The sequence below is a fragment of the Schistocerca nitens genome, chromosome 1 (genome assembly GCF_023898315.1).
Source record: "Schistocerca nitens isolate TAMUIC-IGC-003100 chromosome 1, iqSchNite1.1, whole genome shotgun sequence".
In the NCBI taxonomy this organism is placed as follows: Eukaryota; Metazoa; Arthropoda; class Insecta; order Orthoptera; family Acrididae; genus Schistocerca; species Schistocerca nitens.
The window spans coordinates 305,096,628-305,116,184 of record NC_064614.1 but is presented as its reverse complement, the minus strand read 5'-3'; the positions used below and the strand labels follow the sequence as shown (position 1 = coordinate 305,116,184).

General features: G+C 38.7%; 1 protein-coding gene across 3 annotated transcripts in view; it reads left to right on the top strand.

The window, feature by feature from the left end:
* Positions 1–19,557, top strand: part of LOC126248427 (TBC1 domain family member 13) — a 249,466-nt gene that overhangs the window by 119,408 nt on the left and 110,501 nt on the right. For all 3 annotated transcript variants that reach the window (XR_007545487.1, XM_049949412.1, XM_049949398.1), the window contains one exon: positions 6,390–6,591. Coding sequence is in view for 2 of the 3 variants with exons in the window: in XM_049949412.1 (XP_049805369.1) it covers positions 6,390–6,591 (202 nt within the window). In the remaining variant the exon portion in view is untranslated. The remainder of the gene's footprint in view (positions 1–6,389; positions 6,592–19,557) is intronic.

Below are 19,557 nucleotides of genomic sequence, written 5' to 3'. Positions count from 1 at the left end.
ATGTGCATAAAAAAGGATTGAAAGAAGAGCTATCAAACTTCAGGCCCATATCACTAACCCATTTTTCAGTAAAATATTTGAAATTGTTTTGTTGACACAACTTATTGATTATTTCACAAAGAATAATTTACTAGCAGAAACACAGCATGGCTTCAGAAAGCATCACAGTACCATTACGGCAATTACCGAATTTCTCCACAAGGTGTATGATGCTCTGGATGAGGGAATGCAGGCATCAGGGATATTTCTAGACCTTACTAAAGCATTTGACTCAGTGAACCATGAGCTACTACTAAGCAAACTGGAAAATTACAATATAAATGCCACATCCATACAACTACTGATCACTTATCAAACCAATCGTAAGCAGTGTACAAGGCTGAGTTATGAAATTAATGGTCAGATCAAACATTCCAATCCAGCTATGAAACAGTGAAACAAGGTGTACCTCAGGGCTCTGTATTGAGCCCTTTCCTTTTCCCGGTGAACATTAATGATTCAGAGGCACCTCTGTACTCCCAACTAGTAAGTTATGCAGATAATACCTTGCTTTTGTTCTTTTGCCAAACAAACTAATGACTTGACATTGGCTGCAACTGATGGCTTAAGTCAAATAACTACTTACTTCCATGATCAAGGTCTAAAAGTCAGTATTAGCAAATCCCAGCTATTACCATTTAAACTTGGTAATTCATACCAAACCTGTATTGATAATATAAATGGCATAAAAAAAGTAGACACTGACAAATGTAAATCTTTGGGGATATACTTAGACAAAAATCTTAGATGGGTAGAACATATCAGTTTTGTATGCGATAAAATCAGCAGTTCACTGCTCTTAATTAGCAAACTATCAAAATTAGTCTTTGAACAAACATTAAAAACTGCTTATTATGGGACAATATTTGCATATATTAATTATGGAATAGAGGTATGGGGATGTGCTGCTGATACACACTTGAACAGAATCGTAACACTGCAGAAAAGAGGAATCAGGACCATGCAGCGACTAGGATACAGAGATTCATGTAGAGAAACCTTTGTACAACATAAATGTCAGCAGTATACTCCTTGTATCTGTACAAATTAATAACATTCTTTGTGGACCATAAAAATAAAGAAGCTAAGTGCTCTGATGTGTGTACCCATAACACAAGACAAAAAGATTGCTTCTTCATAAACAGAACTAAACTAAAGTCAACAGATCATAGTTCTTGGATAAATGGCCAGATATGGTTTAACAAACTGCCAAGTGCTATAAGATGCCACAGAGGTAAAGTATTCAAAAGGGAATTAAAATCATTCCTAACACACAAATGTTTGTACTCACTGAATCAATACTGATATTAAAATGCAGCTATTCTTAAATGTAGGCCTAACTCTTCTATCTATATGATTTACTATTCTGAGGTGATTGTAATATATATTATTTTTGTAACAGCATGCTGTAAATTCAAATACCTATACTACACTACTGGCCATTAAAATTGCTACACCAAGAAGAAATGCAGATGATAAATGGGTATTCATTGGACAAATATATTGTACTAGAACTGGCATGTGGTTACATTTTCACGTAATTTGGGTCCATAGGCCCTGAGAAATCAGTACTCAGAACAACCACCACTGGCCGTAATAACGCCATGATACGCCTGGGCATTGAGTCAAACAGAGCTTGGAAGGCGTGTACAGGTACAGCTGCCCATGCAGCTTCAGCACGATACCACAGTTCATCAAGAGTAGTGACTGGCATATTGTGATGAGCCAGTTGCTCGGCCACCATTGACCAGACGTTTTCAATTGGTGTGAGATCTGGAGAATGTGCTGGCCAGGACAGTAGTCGAACATTTTCTGTATCCAGAAAGGCCTGTACAGAACCTGAAACATGCAGTCGTGCATTATCCTGCTGAAACATAGGGTTTCGCAGGGATCGAATGAAGGTAGAGCCACGGGTCGTAACACACCTGAAATGTAACGTCCACTGTTCAAAGTGCCATCAATGCAAACAAGAGGTGACCGAGATGTGTAACCAATGGCACCCCATACCATCACGCCGGGTGATACGCCAGTATGGTGATGACGAATACATGCTTCCAATGTGCGTTCACTGCGATGTCACCAAACACAGATGCGGCCATCATGATGCTGTAAACAGAACCTGGATTCATCCGAAAAAATGCCGTTTTGCCATTTGTGCACCCAGGTTCATCGTTAAGTACACCATCGCAGGCGCTCCTGTCTGTGATGCAGTGTCAAGGGTAACCGCAGCCATGGTCTCCGAGCTGATAGTCCATGCTGCTGCAAACGTCGTTGATCTGTTCGTGCAGATGGTTTTTGTCTTGCAAACGCCCCCATGTATTGACTCAGGGATCGAGACATGGCTGCACGATCCGTTACAGCCATGCAGATAAGATGCCTGTCATCTCAACTGCTAGTGAGTCGAGGCCGTTGGGACCCAGCACAGCGTTCCGTATTACCCTCCTGAATCCACTGATTCCATATTTTGCTAACAGTCATTGGACCTCGACCAACTCGAGCAGCAATGTCGTGATTCGATAAACTGCAATCGCGATTGGCTACAATCCGACCTTTATCAAAGTCGGAAATGTGATGGTACGCATTTCTCCTCCTTACACAAGGCATCACGACAATGTTTCACCAGGCAATGCCGGTCAACTGCTGTTTGTGTATGAGAAATCGGCTGGAAACTTTCCTCATGTCAGCATGTTGTAGGTGTCACCACCGGCGCCAACATTGTGTGAATGCTCTGAAAAGCTAATCATTTGCATATCACAGCATCTACTTCCTGTCGGTTAAATTTCGCGTCTGTAGCACATCATCTTCATGGTGTAGCAATTTTAATGGCCAGTAGTGTACGTAACAACTGTATGTTGCATTATGAAGTACTGTACCAAATAATGCCAAGTGCATCACCCGTAAGTATCTTCTTGTACATGTGAATTGCAAATTCCTACTGTTTGTACAAAAATTGTATAAAAATGCTATGACGTTTGCAGAAGTCACCAGTTGGTGACTGTAAGCAAAAAAAGATAATAAATAAATAAAAAAACATTCATAGATAAACCGGATTTTTCTATCATTCTTCATTAAATTAAATGCTCACAGTTCTAGGTTAACAATCTCCTAATGTTGCACAGCAAATTCCAACAGAGATGTCAGTTTCTTGCTTTCACAGTTCTAATCTAAAAGCGATGCCAATTTAAGCAGCATTCATGGTCTGTCAAAAATCTTCCCTACTTCTTTACTAGAATTGCTCTGTTGGATGCATTGTACAGGGAGCTACAAGTTGGGTAAATTAATTACTTGTACTAAACACCAAGTTGATGTCAATCTGATATACATACCACTCAGTTTATAACGTAATTGAACTGATAAAAGATATACCCACCATGGGCTGGGAGGAGAAAACGTGTGAAGGTTAAGGAAGTGTGCAAGCTTTCACAGCCAGTGGTTCCTCCTTCCGATGGATCGGTTGAGGGAAAGGAAGAGGGATGAACTAAAGGACTGGTGAGGTTTAGGAAACAGGGAGAATTCGGAAAAGTCACCCAGAACCCAGGGTCAGAGGAGATTTACTGGATGGAATGAGTAGGAAAGACTGAATCATTCTGGTTTCTCTGACATACATACTGCTCGATATACAGTGTAATAGGATCAATCTTTCCATCTCATCCCTTCTGATAAGTCTCATTTTCCTTCGTCCCTCTTCCTTCCTCTTCACACCTTCTGTTAGAAGAAGGAGCCACTGGAAGCTTGTATGTTCCCTTAACTTTAATATATGTTTTGTCCTGCTGTCACTTGGGTACTAGAGTTTTAATCTGTTGAATTACATTATATTTTCAAAAAGTTATTATTGTCCCTTGCAGATGTTGTTCTTGTTGGCTGAAAATAACATTCTTTTCCATGTAGTTGACTATTTAGCAATTATCTTAAATAATGAGGAAGATGTCATTAATTATCAGTTATTTGAAGCAGCTAAATGCTTTAGACTGCACAGCTTGTAAAAAAGTATAAATGTAGATGTAGATGTAAAGTGTCACTCTTTTGCTTACATTGTCATTACCCAACTAATGGGATCATGGGTCAGCCTTGATGCAAAACACTTTTGTTATTTATTTGTTCCCAGATTAGTTTCCGTGGTAATATCACCATCACCAGTGGGTTCTTGCATTCTAAAACATGCAGAAATAGTGTATTTATAAACAACATAAAATGTTATTTCATGTGTACTGTTTGGTTCTAGATATTGTTTTCTGTGAATAATTTCATAACACCTTATTTACTATGTTGCACAACATGGTTTTTACGATTGTTGCCACAGTTTGTGGCATATTTTCTGTGTTTTTTGTTGCTGAGTTTTAAGCTACATGTCATACAAAACTCACTCATGATATGGCATAATTTCGAAATTCCTAGTCTTCAATTCAAGCAATGGCAGACCTAGTGGCACACAAAATCAAATTACCACCACCACCACCACCACCACCACCACCACGTCATTAATGTTACATAATGTGTCCCAGACCAAACTCAAGTGGAGCTGACTTCATACAATGCTAAATTCAGTATAAGATTTTTGACAGCGTTTGTGCCGGCTTCAGCTTTTGCCACTTAAACAATATGCTGGCAATTATTGCATAAAAATTTTACTTTTAAGGTAATTAAAAGCAGAATTTATGCAGAGATTTACACCTTGCTCTATGTCAGTGGCCAGTAACTATTTTTGTTAATGTTTGGTAAGTATTCTTTTTTTGTTTTTGAACTGTGAGTGTATCCCACTTTCTCATTATTGTCTCCAACGGCTCTTTCCATGCGTTGATGATGATCAGCCCTCACCCTTCTGCACTGGCAAGAGTGGGCAGCCTGTAGGGACTCACTCCATTTGCTCGTAGTTCTCCATTAAATAGAAAATACGTGGAGCTTAGGATGTGCCTGAAAAGGTCAGTGGCCTTCTTGTCAATTTTCTGACCAACAAGTTCTAGTGACTGACATAGAGGCATTCTGGCGAAAAATGAAACATTGAATGAGTCCTTCAGCCCAAAGTTGTTGAGGCATTTCATAGTATCCATAAAATTGTGAATGTGATGTGGGCATTTACCCACATAAAAGAACTTACTATCTCTCTCAGGCATTTTGTCAGCAGGTGTATAGGAGCTCTGATGTTGCTCACAATGGGGCGTAATGGCACCCCATCTTTGTGGACCTAGGGGAGTGCATAAAGTCTTGGTGGCACAGGCCCTTGTAGTGACAATTTCTTGATTACCCCTTCTGGTAACTGTGATTCCTTGAGAAGTGACCTGATCATGTTCTCCACCTTCTTGCTTGATTGAGCACTGATCTTCCTGTAGGAGTGGTAACCCTGCATCTTCTCAGTACGGTCTCATGGAAGAGAACAATAGTTGCATTGCCTTTTCAGCAGGTAAGATAACAATCTCAGGGCACTCTCTAAGATTCTGGATGGAATCCAGGGTGGACAGAGCAACTACAATGATGCTACCACAGATGCTGATGCAAGTGTCTCCATGACTGCCAACAACATATGCCCTCGTTTGTGGACTGTAGAGGAATGGCTTGCGTTGGGAAAGGATGTAAGTTGGGCATGCACGCTCAGGAGTTCAGTTCGTCTGTGCACTGTTGACGGCAACATGTCTGATCACCGAAATAATTTGTCCCTTGGACACTCTAGACTGGCAGTACATCCATGGACCATTTTATCATCAAATACCCCAGGAAAAATTAAAGAATCATATTTTGTAAGTGTTTTTAGATACAGTTCCAGATTTTTAAATGTGAATAAAAATGGTAGATGCTGTAGTATTTCCCCTTTCTGTTAGTTCACATCTTCAGTGCTCATGCTCTAATTATACATTCTACTTTTTTGGGTCTTATTGTTGTTCATGTATAATCTCTGAGTTTTGTACATAATCCACACTAGTGAACTATGGCACACCAACAGCAAAATTGAAGTGATGAATGCTTTTTTACATTTACATGCAGTAATCATCCTGCCCATTGCTGTTGGAGGTTGTCTGTATTCTCTGACAGTGCTTCGTATGCATAGGAGACACATTGCTTGTCACTTAAGTTAGGAGTAAAATTGCTAATCTTCCTTTTTTAAATTGCATTGGAATATTGTATTTAGAGTGTTTGAGAAAGTTAAAACATTTCATTTTTCAATAAGGATATTTGTGGATGCCTTTTATTCCATTTTTGAGGGCCTCATTTGTGATGTGACTCAGGAACTTATTTGTGTCCAACAGAGTATGAATTGCCTTGCTTTTATTTTATAATTTACTCACTAGTATTTGATTTCAGTAATTATTGTTTCAGTGATACTGAAAGTAAAGATTGACACTCTTGTTTCTTTACAGAATTTGCAGAAGCAGACTGCTTTTTCTGCTTCACAAATTTAATGGGAGAAATAAGAGACTTCTTCATCAAATCCCTTGATGAAGCAGAATGTGGTATAAGTGGTATGATGGCACGCCTTGGTGAACAGCTTCGTAAGAGTGATCTGCAAGTGTGGCTCCGTCTCCAGCAGCTGGAATTGCGCCCACAATATTACAGTTTTAGGTATGCAGTTTTTTCACAAGTTTGTAACTGGGGGCATAGAGAGAGGTGGAGACTGAATGCAGGAAGTACACACATTGTACGGCACCATAAGTACGTAATGCCAAGTTTCATGTTAGTTCTATGAAATAATTCTGTGTCATTGCAATTTGAACCTGTATGCCCTGTTTTGTACAGGTCCCACACACTTTAACAGTATATCGTGTCATTTCACATGAGTATTTTGTAAGCAGTCTAATTTCTAGATTGATTTCATTTTCCAAGTTACCCACCAAGTGCACAATTTTAAATTTTAAATCTGACTCAATATTTGTGCTGCTTTTTTCGAATGGTACTTCATCTAGATGACTGTATCATCTACAAAAAGTGTAAGGTTACTATTATTATTGTCAGCCAAACAATAACAAAATGAACAGCAAAAACCCCGGAACACTTTCTGTTGGAAGTTAATGGCTCTATGTCTTCCCTGGTAAGAAATCCTCAATCCAGTCACAAAATTCGCTTGATATCCCATATGATCATACCTTTGTCAATAAGCATAGGTGTGTTACTGAGGCCAATGCTTTTCAGAAGTCGATAAATACTATATCTAACTGACTCACTTGATCCATAGCTTGGAAAATATTGAGTTTGGTGTATACAAAATGTTTTGAATCCATGTTGGTTTGCATGGAGGAGGTCATTCCTTTTAATAAACCTTATTTTGTTTGATCTCAGAATAGCTGGCCGGTGTGGCCGTGCAGTTCTAGGCGCTTCAGTCTGGAACTGTGTGACCGCTACGGTCGCAGGTTCGAATCCTGCCTCGGGCATGGATGTGTGTGATGTTCTTAGATTAGTTAGGTTTAATTAGTTTTAAGTTCTAGGCGACTGAAGACCTCAGAAGTCTCAGAATATGTTCTAAGATTCTACAAGAGATCGATGTCTAAGACGGATGGAAGTTTTGGGTGAATGCCCAACTAGTTCATAGTTCACATTCAAGAACTGACCACAAAAATAGCCAAACATTAGAAATGTACAACTTTGCATCAAATTCCTAAGCATCCAAACATTGAATTTAGTTGGGAAGAGTGGAAGATGGAAGACAAAATGTGGGCAATCACTACAAGTGAGTAGCAGCGTTACCTCACCAACTGGATTTACCTCACCGTCTGGATTTGTGCTGTCCACATATGAAAGGAGTACATCCTGGTCTGAATATTCACATGATATGAAGATAATGTAAATTAGTATTTTAGACTGAATTATTGTCATGTCTGTATTTTTATTGGAAACTGTGTGTAGTCTCTTCACGAAGTCAACACTGTAATGCCACAGAAACATGACATGTGTAGAATGCTAGTATCCTCGAATACCATGAAGCAGATCAGATGTCCACAGTGCAGTCTTCAGAATTGTGTTACAGATACAATGGAACTGGGCACTATGCACTGTAAAAATTAGCTGAAAATAATGAAAATATTTATATAGTTGGTGTTTGTGCTGTTCGCCGATTTTTGATAAAAAAAAGTTAGTTTACATTGAATAGTTAGCTCGAGCCCCCATGTGCTATGGTACGAAAACATGTATATTTGTTACATTCAACAATCAGCTTGTAACGCTCCCGCCCTTAAACGAACGTGCGTTAGCTGTATAAAGCCTGTACTGTAATAAGTTCACGGTCTTCACCTTATAACCAAGGATTTTAGTACATAAATTGACCGCGTGTACCTAATAGAAGCAAGATCGGACTTGTAATCAGTCAATAACCACAGTGATTCATCAAGCATATGTAAAGTATAATCGCTCGTTCGCATGGACAAGAAGTATACACAGTAGATGCTACCTATAATTAATGATTCGGTCGCCAGCCTACTTAGGCAATGAGTGAGCTTTTCCTTGTACAAGTGGGTGCATGTACAAGCATAGTAACACGTAGTAATGATGCGTTATATGGCAAAGTTTGGACCCGGAAAAATCCACTGAACTAAAGCTTTCTCTTTTTGTACTAATTTGGACGAGCTAAATTCACACAACACCACACAGCAATGATTATTATGAACTGCATTTCGTATATTGATCAGACTGAAATTGGGCATAGATTTTCCTAGAGTGCACAGTTTTGAAAACACACATACAATGTCACTATTGAAATTGGGAAAACAACACTAATACACTTAGGTTCAATAAAGGACTTAAATTTACTGGTCAAATATGATCAGCACATTTCAAGGTTTGAAAGAATGAATTAGAGAAGAGGGGGGGGGGGCTGAAACTGTTATGGTCGTTATACTGAAACTGTTAAGTACTAAAAGGCAAATTAACACTCAAATTTATCAATCAATGGATAACTACTCTTTTGTCTTACTTCTGAATAATTTAACTGTCATTAGTTCTGTCTCAAGTTAATTAAATAGCATCGCTAACTCAATTCAAAAAACACTCTTTCAGTTTAGTCATACTTTTGTCCTTTTACCAACATTTGCAATAATTCACAGAACTTTTAAATTTCTTTATAGCAAAAGTTTGACTGCTGATAATTCTCATTTACACTAATTATAAACTTTCAGTTCAGGATACTCAGGTTGCACAATACGAGGTAAGGATCCTGTCTAGGTCAGTGATCAGGATAAGTCATGGCTAAGGCAATTCTGGTAAAAGTCACGTTATTATTGAACAGTTAGAAACATTTTCGACACTGGTCCACACAGATACACTTCTAAAGATGAAATAAATGTTTGACCTGTGCAAGTCGGTGCGGCGGTTAGTGGGCAGCGAGATAGCGGGCAGCACGGCGCACATACAAGCACGGCTAAGGCTCACACTACATCGGCACTTTCCATCTTCTTAGCGTCGTTATCTTTCCAATTTTGTGCCTCAGAATATAGCCATGCCAAGTAGTCGTCGGAATCGGTTCATCCGAGGCTCAATGGAATCCACTTTTCCTGGGTAGCCTCCTCGGTACAGTACGTGTTCCTCTGACCGATTCACAACTCCGACTCTTACTGATGCTCGCCTCCGACTGACTACTGAGCCCGTTGTGCCGAACCGCGCCCAGTGTGCGTTTTCCCGCGCTCGCCTGCCTCCACCTTTTCCCGCTCCCCTACAGGTAGGGTATTCACCACAGGTTTTCTACTACACATATCCTAATGCATTACCTACGTATGGACCAAGTGTTTAAATTACAATTTCCACATTTTACAATAGTTTTAACATTAAGTACACTTTCTTTTGATTATCACATCATTTGAAATCTAACATAATTAATAATATTCATTTCAAAAGTTACTCACAGTTTCTTTAACATCACGAAAAGAGCAAGAAATTAAATCAACCATTTTTCACACTAATTTAGAGAAATTCATAAAGAAAAAAATTATTATATGTACAGTTGTCGTTACACATGCCCCTGTTTCCAGAAAATTTTGCTTAAGTCCAAATTTTATGGGAACACTTAATCTTACAATTATACAGTGGTTCTGAATCTTTACTTAAATGTCCAAAAGGTTTACACTACATATGTCCTTCTACTCCCTGTATATAAGTTTACACTCTTTTAACACTTCAAGAATAATTATTTATCATTTACTCAAGTGCCTTTTGCACAGTCCAACTTCTCATCATAACATTACTAAAATAGTAATTTAATTAATTCTTCTAATTTTCTCAAAGAAATAATTTAAATTTTGGAATACAAACATTTAACTACAAAAACAATTGCATATTTTGTACACACTATAAGATAATTTGTCGCTGCTTGCTTTGAATAGCAGTCCATTTCCTTACTTACTAAACAAAATACACACACATATATTCAAAAAAATTAACTACACATATTTGCTGCCTATTGTGCGGATTTGGGCAGTCCTTTTCACTTCATATTATCACATCTCCTGGATCATATTTACAATTTTCCATCGACTATTTATCTGCCCTCATTGGTATTTGGCAGTCCTTCATATCATGGTTCATACACTGCCCATTTTCATTTTTGACAGTCCCATCTTTTATCTGGCTGATAGCATTTATCCTTTCATTTCAGTCCCTTTCTCCATATATTTTTACAGTTACAGTACAATTGGTAATCTGAAACTCACATAACTACATTAGCACACTTTCAAGGGTATACAGACATTTACAAAGATTAGTTACATTTAGAATAACTTGGGTTCAGCATAAGATACAGCACATTTATTGCCAGTCGCTTTCTGATTATTCTTATCTCACTCATTTCTAGGAACATACAGTTTCAGGTCCACAATATTTCTCACACCTAAAGGTCTTTTGGATTTTGGGTAGATCAGGTAGTAAGCATTGTCGTGTGGAATATTCTGTATTATATATGGTCCATTATAAATATATTTAAATTTTGAAATTTCATGGTTTAGTTCACTAGACTTTTCGTGGGTTTTTAAAAGAACATAATCTCCAATTTTAAATTTTGAAACTTTTAAATTTTTATTGTGTCTTTTAGATCTAGATTCAGCTTTTTGCTTTGCCCTTTTTATCACCAATTCTTTCTTTTGATCCAATCCCAAACTTGTACAAGGTGGAAACTCTAGTTTTTCTTCAATTAAACTTTTACTACTTCTGTCTAACAAAATTTCTTCCGGTGGAAATCCTGTAGTTTCATGATGTAATGTGTTCATGACATTCTCATAATCTGATATAAATCTGCCCCAGACTCTAAATCAACAAAACAATAATTCATTTTCAGGTAACACTGAGATACAGTAATAATAAAGTCATGCATAATACTAATAATATATACAAATACAGTATCCTGCCCCCAGTCGCTTTATTAACAAGGCAGTCTTTTAGGGTTCATAAAACAGTCACTTAAGTCTGGTGGCTTTTTAGGCCTCCTATTTTCTACATCTTTCACTAAGCCATTCAGATCTTGCCAACGTTTCGTTTCATCAGGTGGCTTTTTAGGTTTTGAAATTTCAAAGTCTTTAGCAAGGTACAACATTTCCTGTTCTGCTATCATTTTTTCAGGTGGTTCTTTTTGTTCCTGTAATTCACACTCCTTCAAAACGTTTATTAAGGCGTGTCCCAGTATAGAATCATCTGGAGGTTCCTGCAAATTATGCCCCTGTTTTACATTACTGAATAATTCATTCGGTTTTTGCCCACTTCTATTTACTGTATCTTTCTTTGGAAAAATGTCACTAATTTTCTCATACCCTCTTTCAGTAAAAGTATATTCACTTTCGTTTACACCTGCAAATTCATCTTCACTAGAGTCATCACTACTATCTTCCTCAGCACCAGATTCACTTAAGTATGCTACTTTTGAACAATAGGGAAATTTAGTACATTCATTTTCGTCTGTATTTGCGTACCTTTCATTATCTGAACTATCGTCGGAATCCGACCATTCCGGATCGCATTCAGGTTCTAACATAAAAGCTTTTCTGAGACAGGCACTAAGTTCCTCCTCTGTATTGTCGTCAGGCTTGGATTTCAATTCAATCTCCTCTTTTGGCAATACGGCCTCATCCTCAGCTTTATTCACTTCCACTGTGACTTCATATTCGGTGTAATCCTCGTGGACTTTGATTACTTTCAGGTAATCATCTGCCCCTTCTCCACGGTGCCTCTCGGTAGCAGCTTGTACCATTGGCTGACTGTTAGCAGAAGTTATTTCTTCGTCAATGCTGAGGATTTCATCCTCCAAATCCTTCCTATCCTTAATCTGCATCCTATTGGCGGCACGCGTACTTTGCGCGGCGCTATTTATTCTCTCCTCTTCCAATTCGGGCCACGTCACCTTATCGACGTCCCTATCATTTCCTTTCCTATTAACTACCTTCTTCGCCTCATACTCCTTAAAATCCTCCCACTCACATTGCTTTAGGCCCTTGTACAGATCATCGATCTGCACACGCTTTCAGTTACTTCTGCTAATTCATCCTCGCCTTTAATTTCATTGCAAACACTGCTAACCGCATCTCTCTGTGTATTCACAGTTGCCTTTATCGTTTCCTTTGTCACGGAATTATTACTCGTAAAGTTTTCATTAGCTCTGACGGCTATATTCGTATCTACTGCTGCCGTATTTCTAGCGGCTTCTTTCTTAACAGATGTTCTGCTAGGCTGGGCCGTTGCCCTCTGATACTCCACTCGCCTGTTAACCTGTAGCGTTCTGTGCGGCAGAAATGACTCATTCTGGCTCGCAGCTGACGCTTGTTTCGTCACCACACGCCGCGGCGTTCCATTCCTGTCCCTAGCCTGTCTCATTACATTACGGTCGGTCCAGTATCTTTTTTCAAATCGGGGCCGGTATGTATTGTCCGCTTCCGTTTGGCCCACAACGTTCGCGGAAATTAGTTTCCCGCGTCGTTATTATTTTGCGCGGTATACTCTCTACCACGACCTGAATAATTTCCTCTGCCTCTTCCTCTTTGTATTATATTGACGCGAAATCCATCGCCGTCATTTCGTTCGTCATTATTACGATTATTACTATGACCAAAATTTTGATAATTGGCACGACTTTCGCGCCAATGGTCTTCGTCTTCGACCCTTTCTAGAAATGCTTGGAAGCTACGATGATTGCTTCCTACGTATCTCTTTGAATCTTCTGGAAGCTTTTTGTATAGCTCCCAGATAATTTCTGAATCTGATCTTCTACCTCTTAAGTGTGTCAATTTTGGGTACCAATGCTCGCAGAAATCTTTCAAAGAATTTCTGCCCCTGTTATCATGAAGCTTGGCCATGATAAATTCGCGCCATAAATGATCCTGCTTTTGTTCGGACCAATATTCTTCCGTAAATCTCTGCCTAAATTCTTCGAACGTCATTCGTTCGGTATTTAAATTTATTCCCCAGCGCTTAGCATCACCTGCTAAGGCGCTAATTACAACATTTATCTTTTCCTGATCAGACAAGTGCTCAGGAAATACTCTCTCGCAATTTTTGATAAAATCTAACGGATGCCACCCGTTATGTTTCTTGGCTGGATCGAAGCGTTCCTCGCCTTCTAACAGCTTTGTAATCGGTGTGCCATTACAGACAACACCAGGCCTATCTTTAATTTTGCTCTCCAGATCGAAAATTCTGCCTTGAATTTTCGTAGTATTTTGTTCACAGTTTTGAACACATCCGGTTACTTTTTTATCTAAATCCCTTTCAGTTTCTAAAACTACCTTTTCCAACCGTGATATTCCGTGTTGACATTCGTTTACGATCTCAGTTTTAAGACCGAAAACTTTTTCGTCTATCTTAGTTTCAACCAGAGGTTCTACTTTCTCTTGGATGTTGAGAATTTCAATATCGAATCTACTATTAATGTTTCCAATTTCCCCTTGCATAGTATCCATATTCTTGTTAATGGTATCAATTTCAAATTTCAGAGTATTTACCACAGAACTTAAATTACCCACTTTCTGTTCTACTTGTTCTATTTGTTTACTAATTTTAATTCCCTGTCCTTCGACCTGTGCTTTAATTTGATCCACCTGTGTTTTGAGTTGCTCGTCAACGTGTGTTTTGAGCTGTTCATTCTGTGTTTTGAGCTGTTCATTCTGTATTTTGAGCTGACGTCCCTGTGTTTTGAGTTGCTCGTCAACGTGTGTTTTAAGCTGATTAACCTGATTGCCGACTTGTTTTTGAAGTTGATCATTCTGTCCTGCAATTTGTTTAGTTAATTGTTCAAATAAATCGTTCATGCTTAATATGTTCACACTGTTTTGTTCTACGGAATCGGTGTGTTCCGACCCTACTTCAAAAGTTTCTTTCGGTTCTTTCTTTATCTGTGGTAACTCAAACATGTCAGTGGATTCATTCACATACCCACTATCATCTACAAAGTCACCCTCTACTTCCTGTTTCATTCCTTGCTGCGTTCGAGGCGATCTTGCCATTTCAATCTGTTCGTTAACGTGTTCGTGGTATTGTATGTACGCCAATTGTCTTCTGCTAATGCCATCTGTTATCTGGCCGCGTAAACTCCGGCTACTGCCAGCCGCATTCTCCATTTTGCTCGGCGCATCTACCCTGCCTACATTCCCGTCCATATCGAATGCCAACTACAACACACTGTCGTACTTGACGTTCACTGCAGTTTACTTTACTGACTTTTATTGCTATTCGTGCCACTGGACATCCACTGATCGATCTTTATGTTAATTTGTAACCGACAACAACTGGAAGTCCTGTCACCGGGCGCCACGTGCAACACTCCCGCCCTTAAACGGACGTGCGTTAGCTGTATAAAGCCTGTACTGTAATAAGTTCACGGTCTTCACCTTATAACCAAGGATTTTAGTACATAAATTGACCGCGTGTACCTAATAGAAGCAAGATCGGACTTGTAATCAGTCAATAACCACAGTGATTCATCAAGCATATGTAAAGTATAATCGCTCGTTCGCATGGACAAGAAGTATACACAGTAGATGCTACCTATAATTAATGATTCGGTCGCCAGCCTACTTAGGCAATGAGTGAGCTTTTCCTTGTACAAGTGGGTGCATGTACAAGCATAGTAACACGTAGTAATGATGCGTTATATGGCAAAGTTTGGACCCGGAAAAATCCACTGAACTAAAGCTTTCTCTTTTTGTACTAATTTGGACGAGCTAAATTCACACAACACCACACAGCAATGATTATTATGAACTGCATTTCGTATATTGATCAGACTGAAATTGGGCATAGATTTTCCTAGAGTGCACAGTTTTGAAAACACACATACAATGTCACTATTGAAATTGGGAAAACAACACTAATACACTTAGGTTCAATAAAGGACTTAAATTTACTGGTCAAATATGATCAGCACATTTCAAGGTTTGAAAGAATGAATTAGAGAAGGGGGGGGGGGGGCTGAAACTGTTATGGTCGTTATACTGAAACTGTTAAGTACTAAAAGGCAAATTAACACTCAAATTTATCAATCAATGGATAACTACTCTTTTGTCTTACTTCTGAATAATTTAACTGTCATTAGTTCTGTCTCAAGTTAATTAAATAGCATCGCTAACTCAATTCAAAAAACTCTCTTTCAGTTTAGTCATACTTTTGTCCTTTTACCAACATTTGCAATAATTCACAGAACTTTTAAATTTCTTTATAGCAAAAGTTTGACTGCTGATAATTCTCATTTACACTAATTATAAACTTTCAGTTCAGGATACTCGGGTTGCACAATACGAGGTAAGGATCCTGTCTAGGTCAGTGATCAGGATAAGTCATGGCTAAGGCAATTCTGGTAAAAGTCACGTTATTATTGAACAGTTAGAAACATTTTCGACACTGGTCCACACAGATACACTTCTAAAGGTGAAATAAATGTTTGACCTGTGCAAGTCGGTGCGGCGGTTAGCGGGCAGCGAGATAGCGGGCAGCACGGCGCACATACAAGCACGGCTAAGGCTCACACTACATCGGCACTTTCCATCTTCTTAGCGTCGTTATCTTTCCAATTTTGTGCCTCAGAATATAGCCATGCCAAGTAGTCGTCGGAATCGGTTCATCCGAGGCTCAATGGAATCCACTTTTCCTGGGTAGCCTCCTCGGTACAGTACGTGTTCCTCTGACCGATTCACAACTCCGACTCTTACTGATGCTCGCCTCCGACTGACTACTGAGCCCGTTGTGCCGACCCGCGCCCAGTGTGCGTTTTCCCGCGCTCGCCTGCCTCCACCTTTTCCCGCTCCCCTACAGGTAGGGTATTCACCACAGGTTTTCTACTACACATATCCTAATGCATTACCTACGTATGGACCAAGTGTTTAAATTACAATTTCCACATTTTACAATAGTTTTAACATTAAGTACACTTTCTTTTGATTATCACATCATTTGAAATCTAACATAATTAATAATATTCATTTCAAAAGTTACTCACAATTTCTTTAACATCACGAAAAGAGCAAGAAATTAAATCAACCATTTTTCACACTAATTTAGAGAAATTCATAAAGAAAAAAATTATTATATGTACGGTTGTCGTTACAAGCTTAATTGAGCAGCCCCAGAGATGTGGCTGGTCTCAATGTTTGACTACATATGTCGTCATAAGGTGCCAGCTTACACCTGTCGTAAACTCAGTTTTCAAGCTGAAATAAAATATATATATTAAAAAACCAATGCAGGCAGGTATTGTGGTGAAATTTAAAATGTGGAGTCACGCTGATTTATAATTTGAACAAGTAGTTTATTTCTATTTTTCCACGAATAGTCTTCAGTGTATTGACTAATCTCTTAAAGTGCAATCTGAGGGGCTTTTACATATGCACGGCCATTAATAACTGATGTTACAACAATTCGCTATGAAATTCATATGTCACGATTACGTTATTCGACAGTGTGTTCACAGCTCACACAATACACTGTTGTTTGCTATCTTAAACTGCTAAATTGTGCTCAGCTTTATCGTTTTCGAACATTGATACATACATACTTGTCTCCGATCGTAGCTACTAACCCAATACCACCCTCAGATGGGCAGCACGTCCGGCTCTTAGTGTCGCTTTTGCTCCACTCCCCTAAGATGGCCACCCTATACATCTTTGAAATGACTGCCCAACTCAAAACAATGTTTGACAAAAAAAATTATGAATATTCTGAAACTAAACACAAAAACACATACGATACATTGAAAAATATGGAAATTTTCTGGCAATAACAATTTACAATTAAATTTTTTGTATCTGTCACCGTTTTTTCATGAATAATGTTTTTGTGGTGTGATTTTGCTTTTCCCAGATTTGTGATACTAAACATAATTAAACAAATAAGAATCCATACTTAACTACTCACCTACCTCTTTAAAGTTTAGAATTCTGCCACTAGTTTCGTCTCTTTAAATTTATTTATTACCTACAACACAGTTTGTCTCAAACAAATCCCATATTCCAACCTCTCATTCAAAAAGGTACATATTCTGCTAAATTGACTATGGTTGCTCGATGCAGCTCTGCTTGTCACATCTGTAAACACTTTGTTCGTATTAATCGGTCAAAGCATTGCAGGTATATTAGCTTTTGAACTTTCATAAATTTACAATTTTTAAGACAACAGTAACTTTTAAACTATTATATATTTTTGTGGTGTGTCTAGATAATTCAGCTTTACATATGTTTCTGTCCATGCGTGCCAACTCACACCTCTGTGTCACTCTTAGTTCGTTATTATCAATTTTTCTCTGGCAAATAAATTCCTCCAAGCGTCCAAAACGGCTCTACGCTACCCTGCCAAGCTTCCGCTTTGGTTTTTCCAAGGCCACATAATCGCTAGCCACTTGCCACGGCCCTGTAGTAACTACCAACCACATGTTCTGTGGCAGAAAACTGCCGCTCTAATCTCCCCCCACAACTTGTAAACTCACAATTACACCCCACTTGCTAGTCCATAAATGCAATGCATGGTGTCGCAAGAAGCACCAAACCCAATCTGTGCCCTCTAAACCAAAATAATACACAAAAATAAACTCTACATATGATAACAGAAAAATCAAAATGAACAAGTCCCTATATTATCTTATATGGCAACACTTCCTACCCTATCTTAACGCACGCTAAATAAATTTATTCATCAGCATTTCCATGATGCTGATATGCCAAAGATTGTAAGTAATAAAATATAAACAAATCGAAGGTGGACCAGCAAGTTTTCTTAAAGTTCTCTAAATATTGTCCTTTTTATTTTGATGCACTATATTTCTTAATAGAAATTGCACAGCGATACAGTAGGCACAACACATTTTGTTGTCTTCTGTGGTTTGCCTCTGACCTGCATCAGTGCTGCAGCTCAGACCTCAGGCGCCGTTTCTCAAGTTCTCCTGCTAGTCAGCTAACCCAGTTCTACCAGGAACAAACAAAATTCACCTGATCAATTTCCTATCAGCAAAGCGTGTGGGTACCAAGAACCAGTCGTATGTAAACCCACTCCCTCTGCTATCCAGACTTGACACAGTTAAAGCCAAATTTCAGGGCAAAACCTGACACAAGCATATAGAAGAAAAACATGCTGGCTACAGACTTTTCTTTGACCACAACAATTTGTTCCATTCAAGAACAGAAATGGCCCAAATCGTTGAAACTGTGCAACATTAAGACAAGGTTTCTCTGACCAAAGTGAAACGAAGAAAATATGTGACTGGAATAGTATTCAAAAATTTATTATTTGCTGGGTTCCATGGTAGGTTCCAGCAACAACCTTGTCTCTAGTTTTAACCCAGTCAATAATCTAACTGCTTGCCAATGACCAATGAAAATTACAGCACTGCAAACTGAATAAAATCAAATATATAAATACCCCATGGCACAACATAATCCACAAATCAGCTTAAATTCACCTAAACTAAGTAATCCTAAATATATAAACAAAAATAAAAACAAATTATATATCCCCCCAAATCCAAACAACAACCCTTTAAATATCTTGTAAAATCTCTCCAACTTCTCATGGCCCTTTGTACCCAGTCTGGTCTTAACTAGCTTCAAAATTGGATCCTCATTGTGTATTCGCCTCATGTTGTTGCATGTGCTCCTAATCTGTTTTTCCCTTCCACACCCCTCATATACATCATCTTAAATTCTTTACTCTCTTCCTCCTCTTTACTGTTCCCCTCACTTCCAATTTACAAGTGTGAGAGAGCATCCACGACCACATTTTCAGTGCCCCTAACATGCTCTATCTGGTACTGGAACCTTTGTAAGAATATTGCCCACTAGTGAGCCTGTTATTCAACAGACTACAATCCTGCAAATAACTAAGGGCCTTATGATCCGTCATTACGATGGTCTCATGCCCTTCCAAGTATATCTGGAACTTCATGAAACCCCACACCACTGCCAACAATTCCTTTTCAGATATACTGTAGGCACGCTCATGCTTAGTCAGCATCCTACTTGAAAACGATATACTACAGTGTTCCATCTTTCCGTCAACCAACTTCTTTTGAAACTAATTAGCACCTATCCCATAGCTGTCAGTGGCAACGTAGAATGAGAGTGACATATCTAGATAATAGAGTAGATT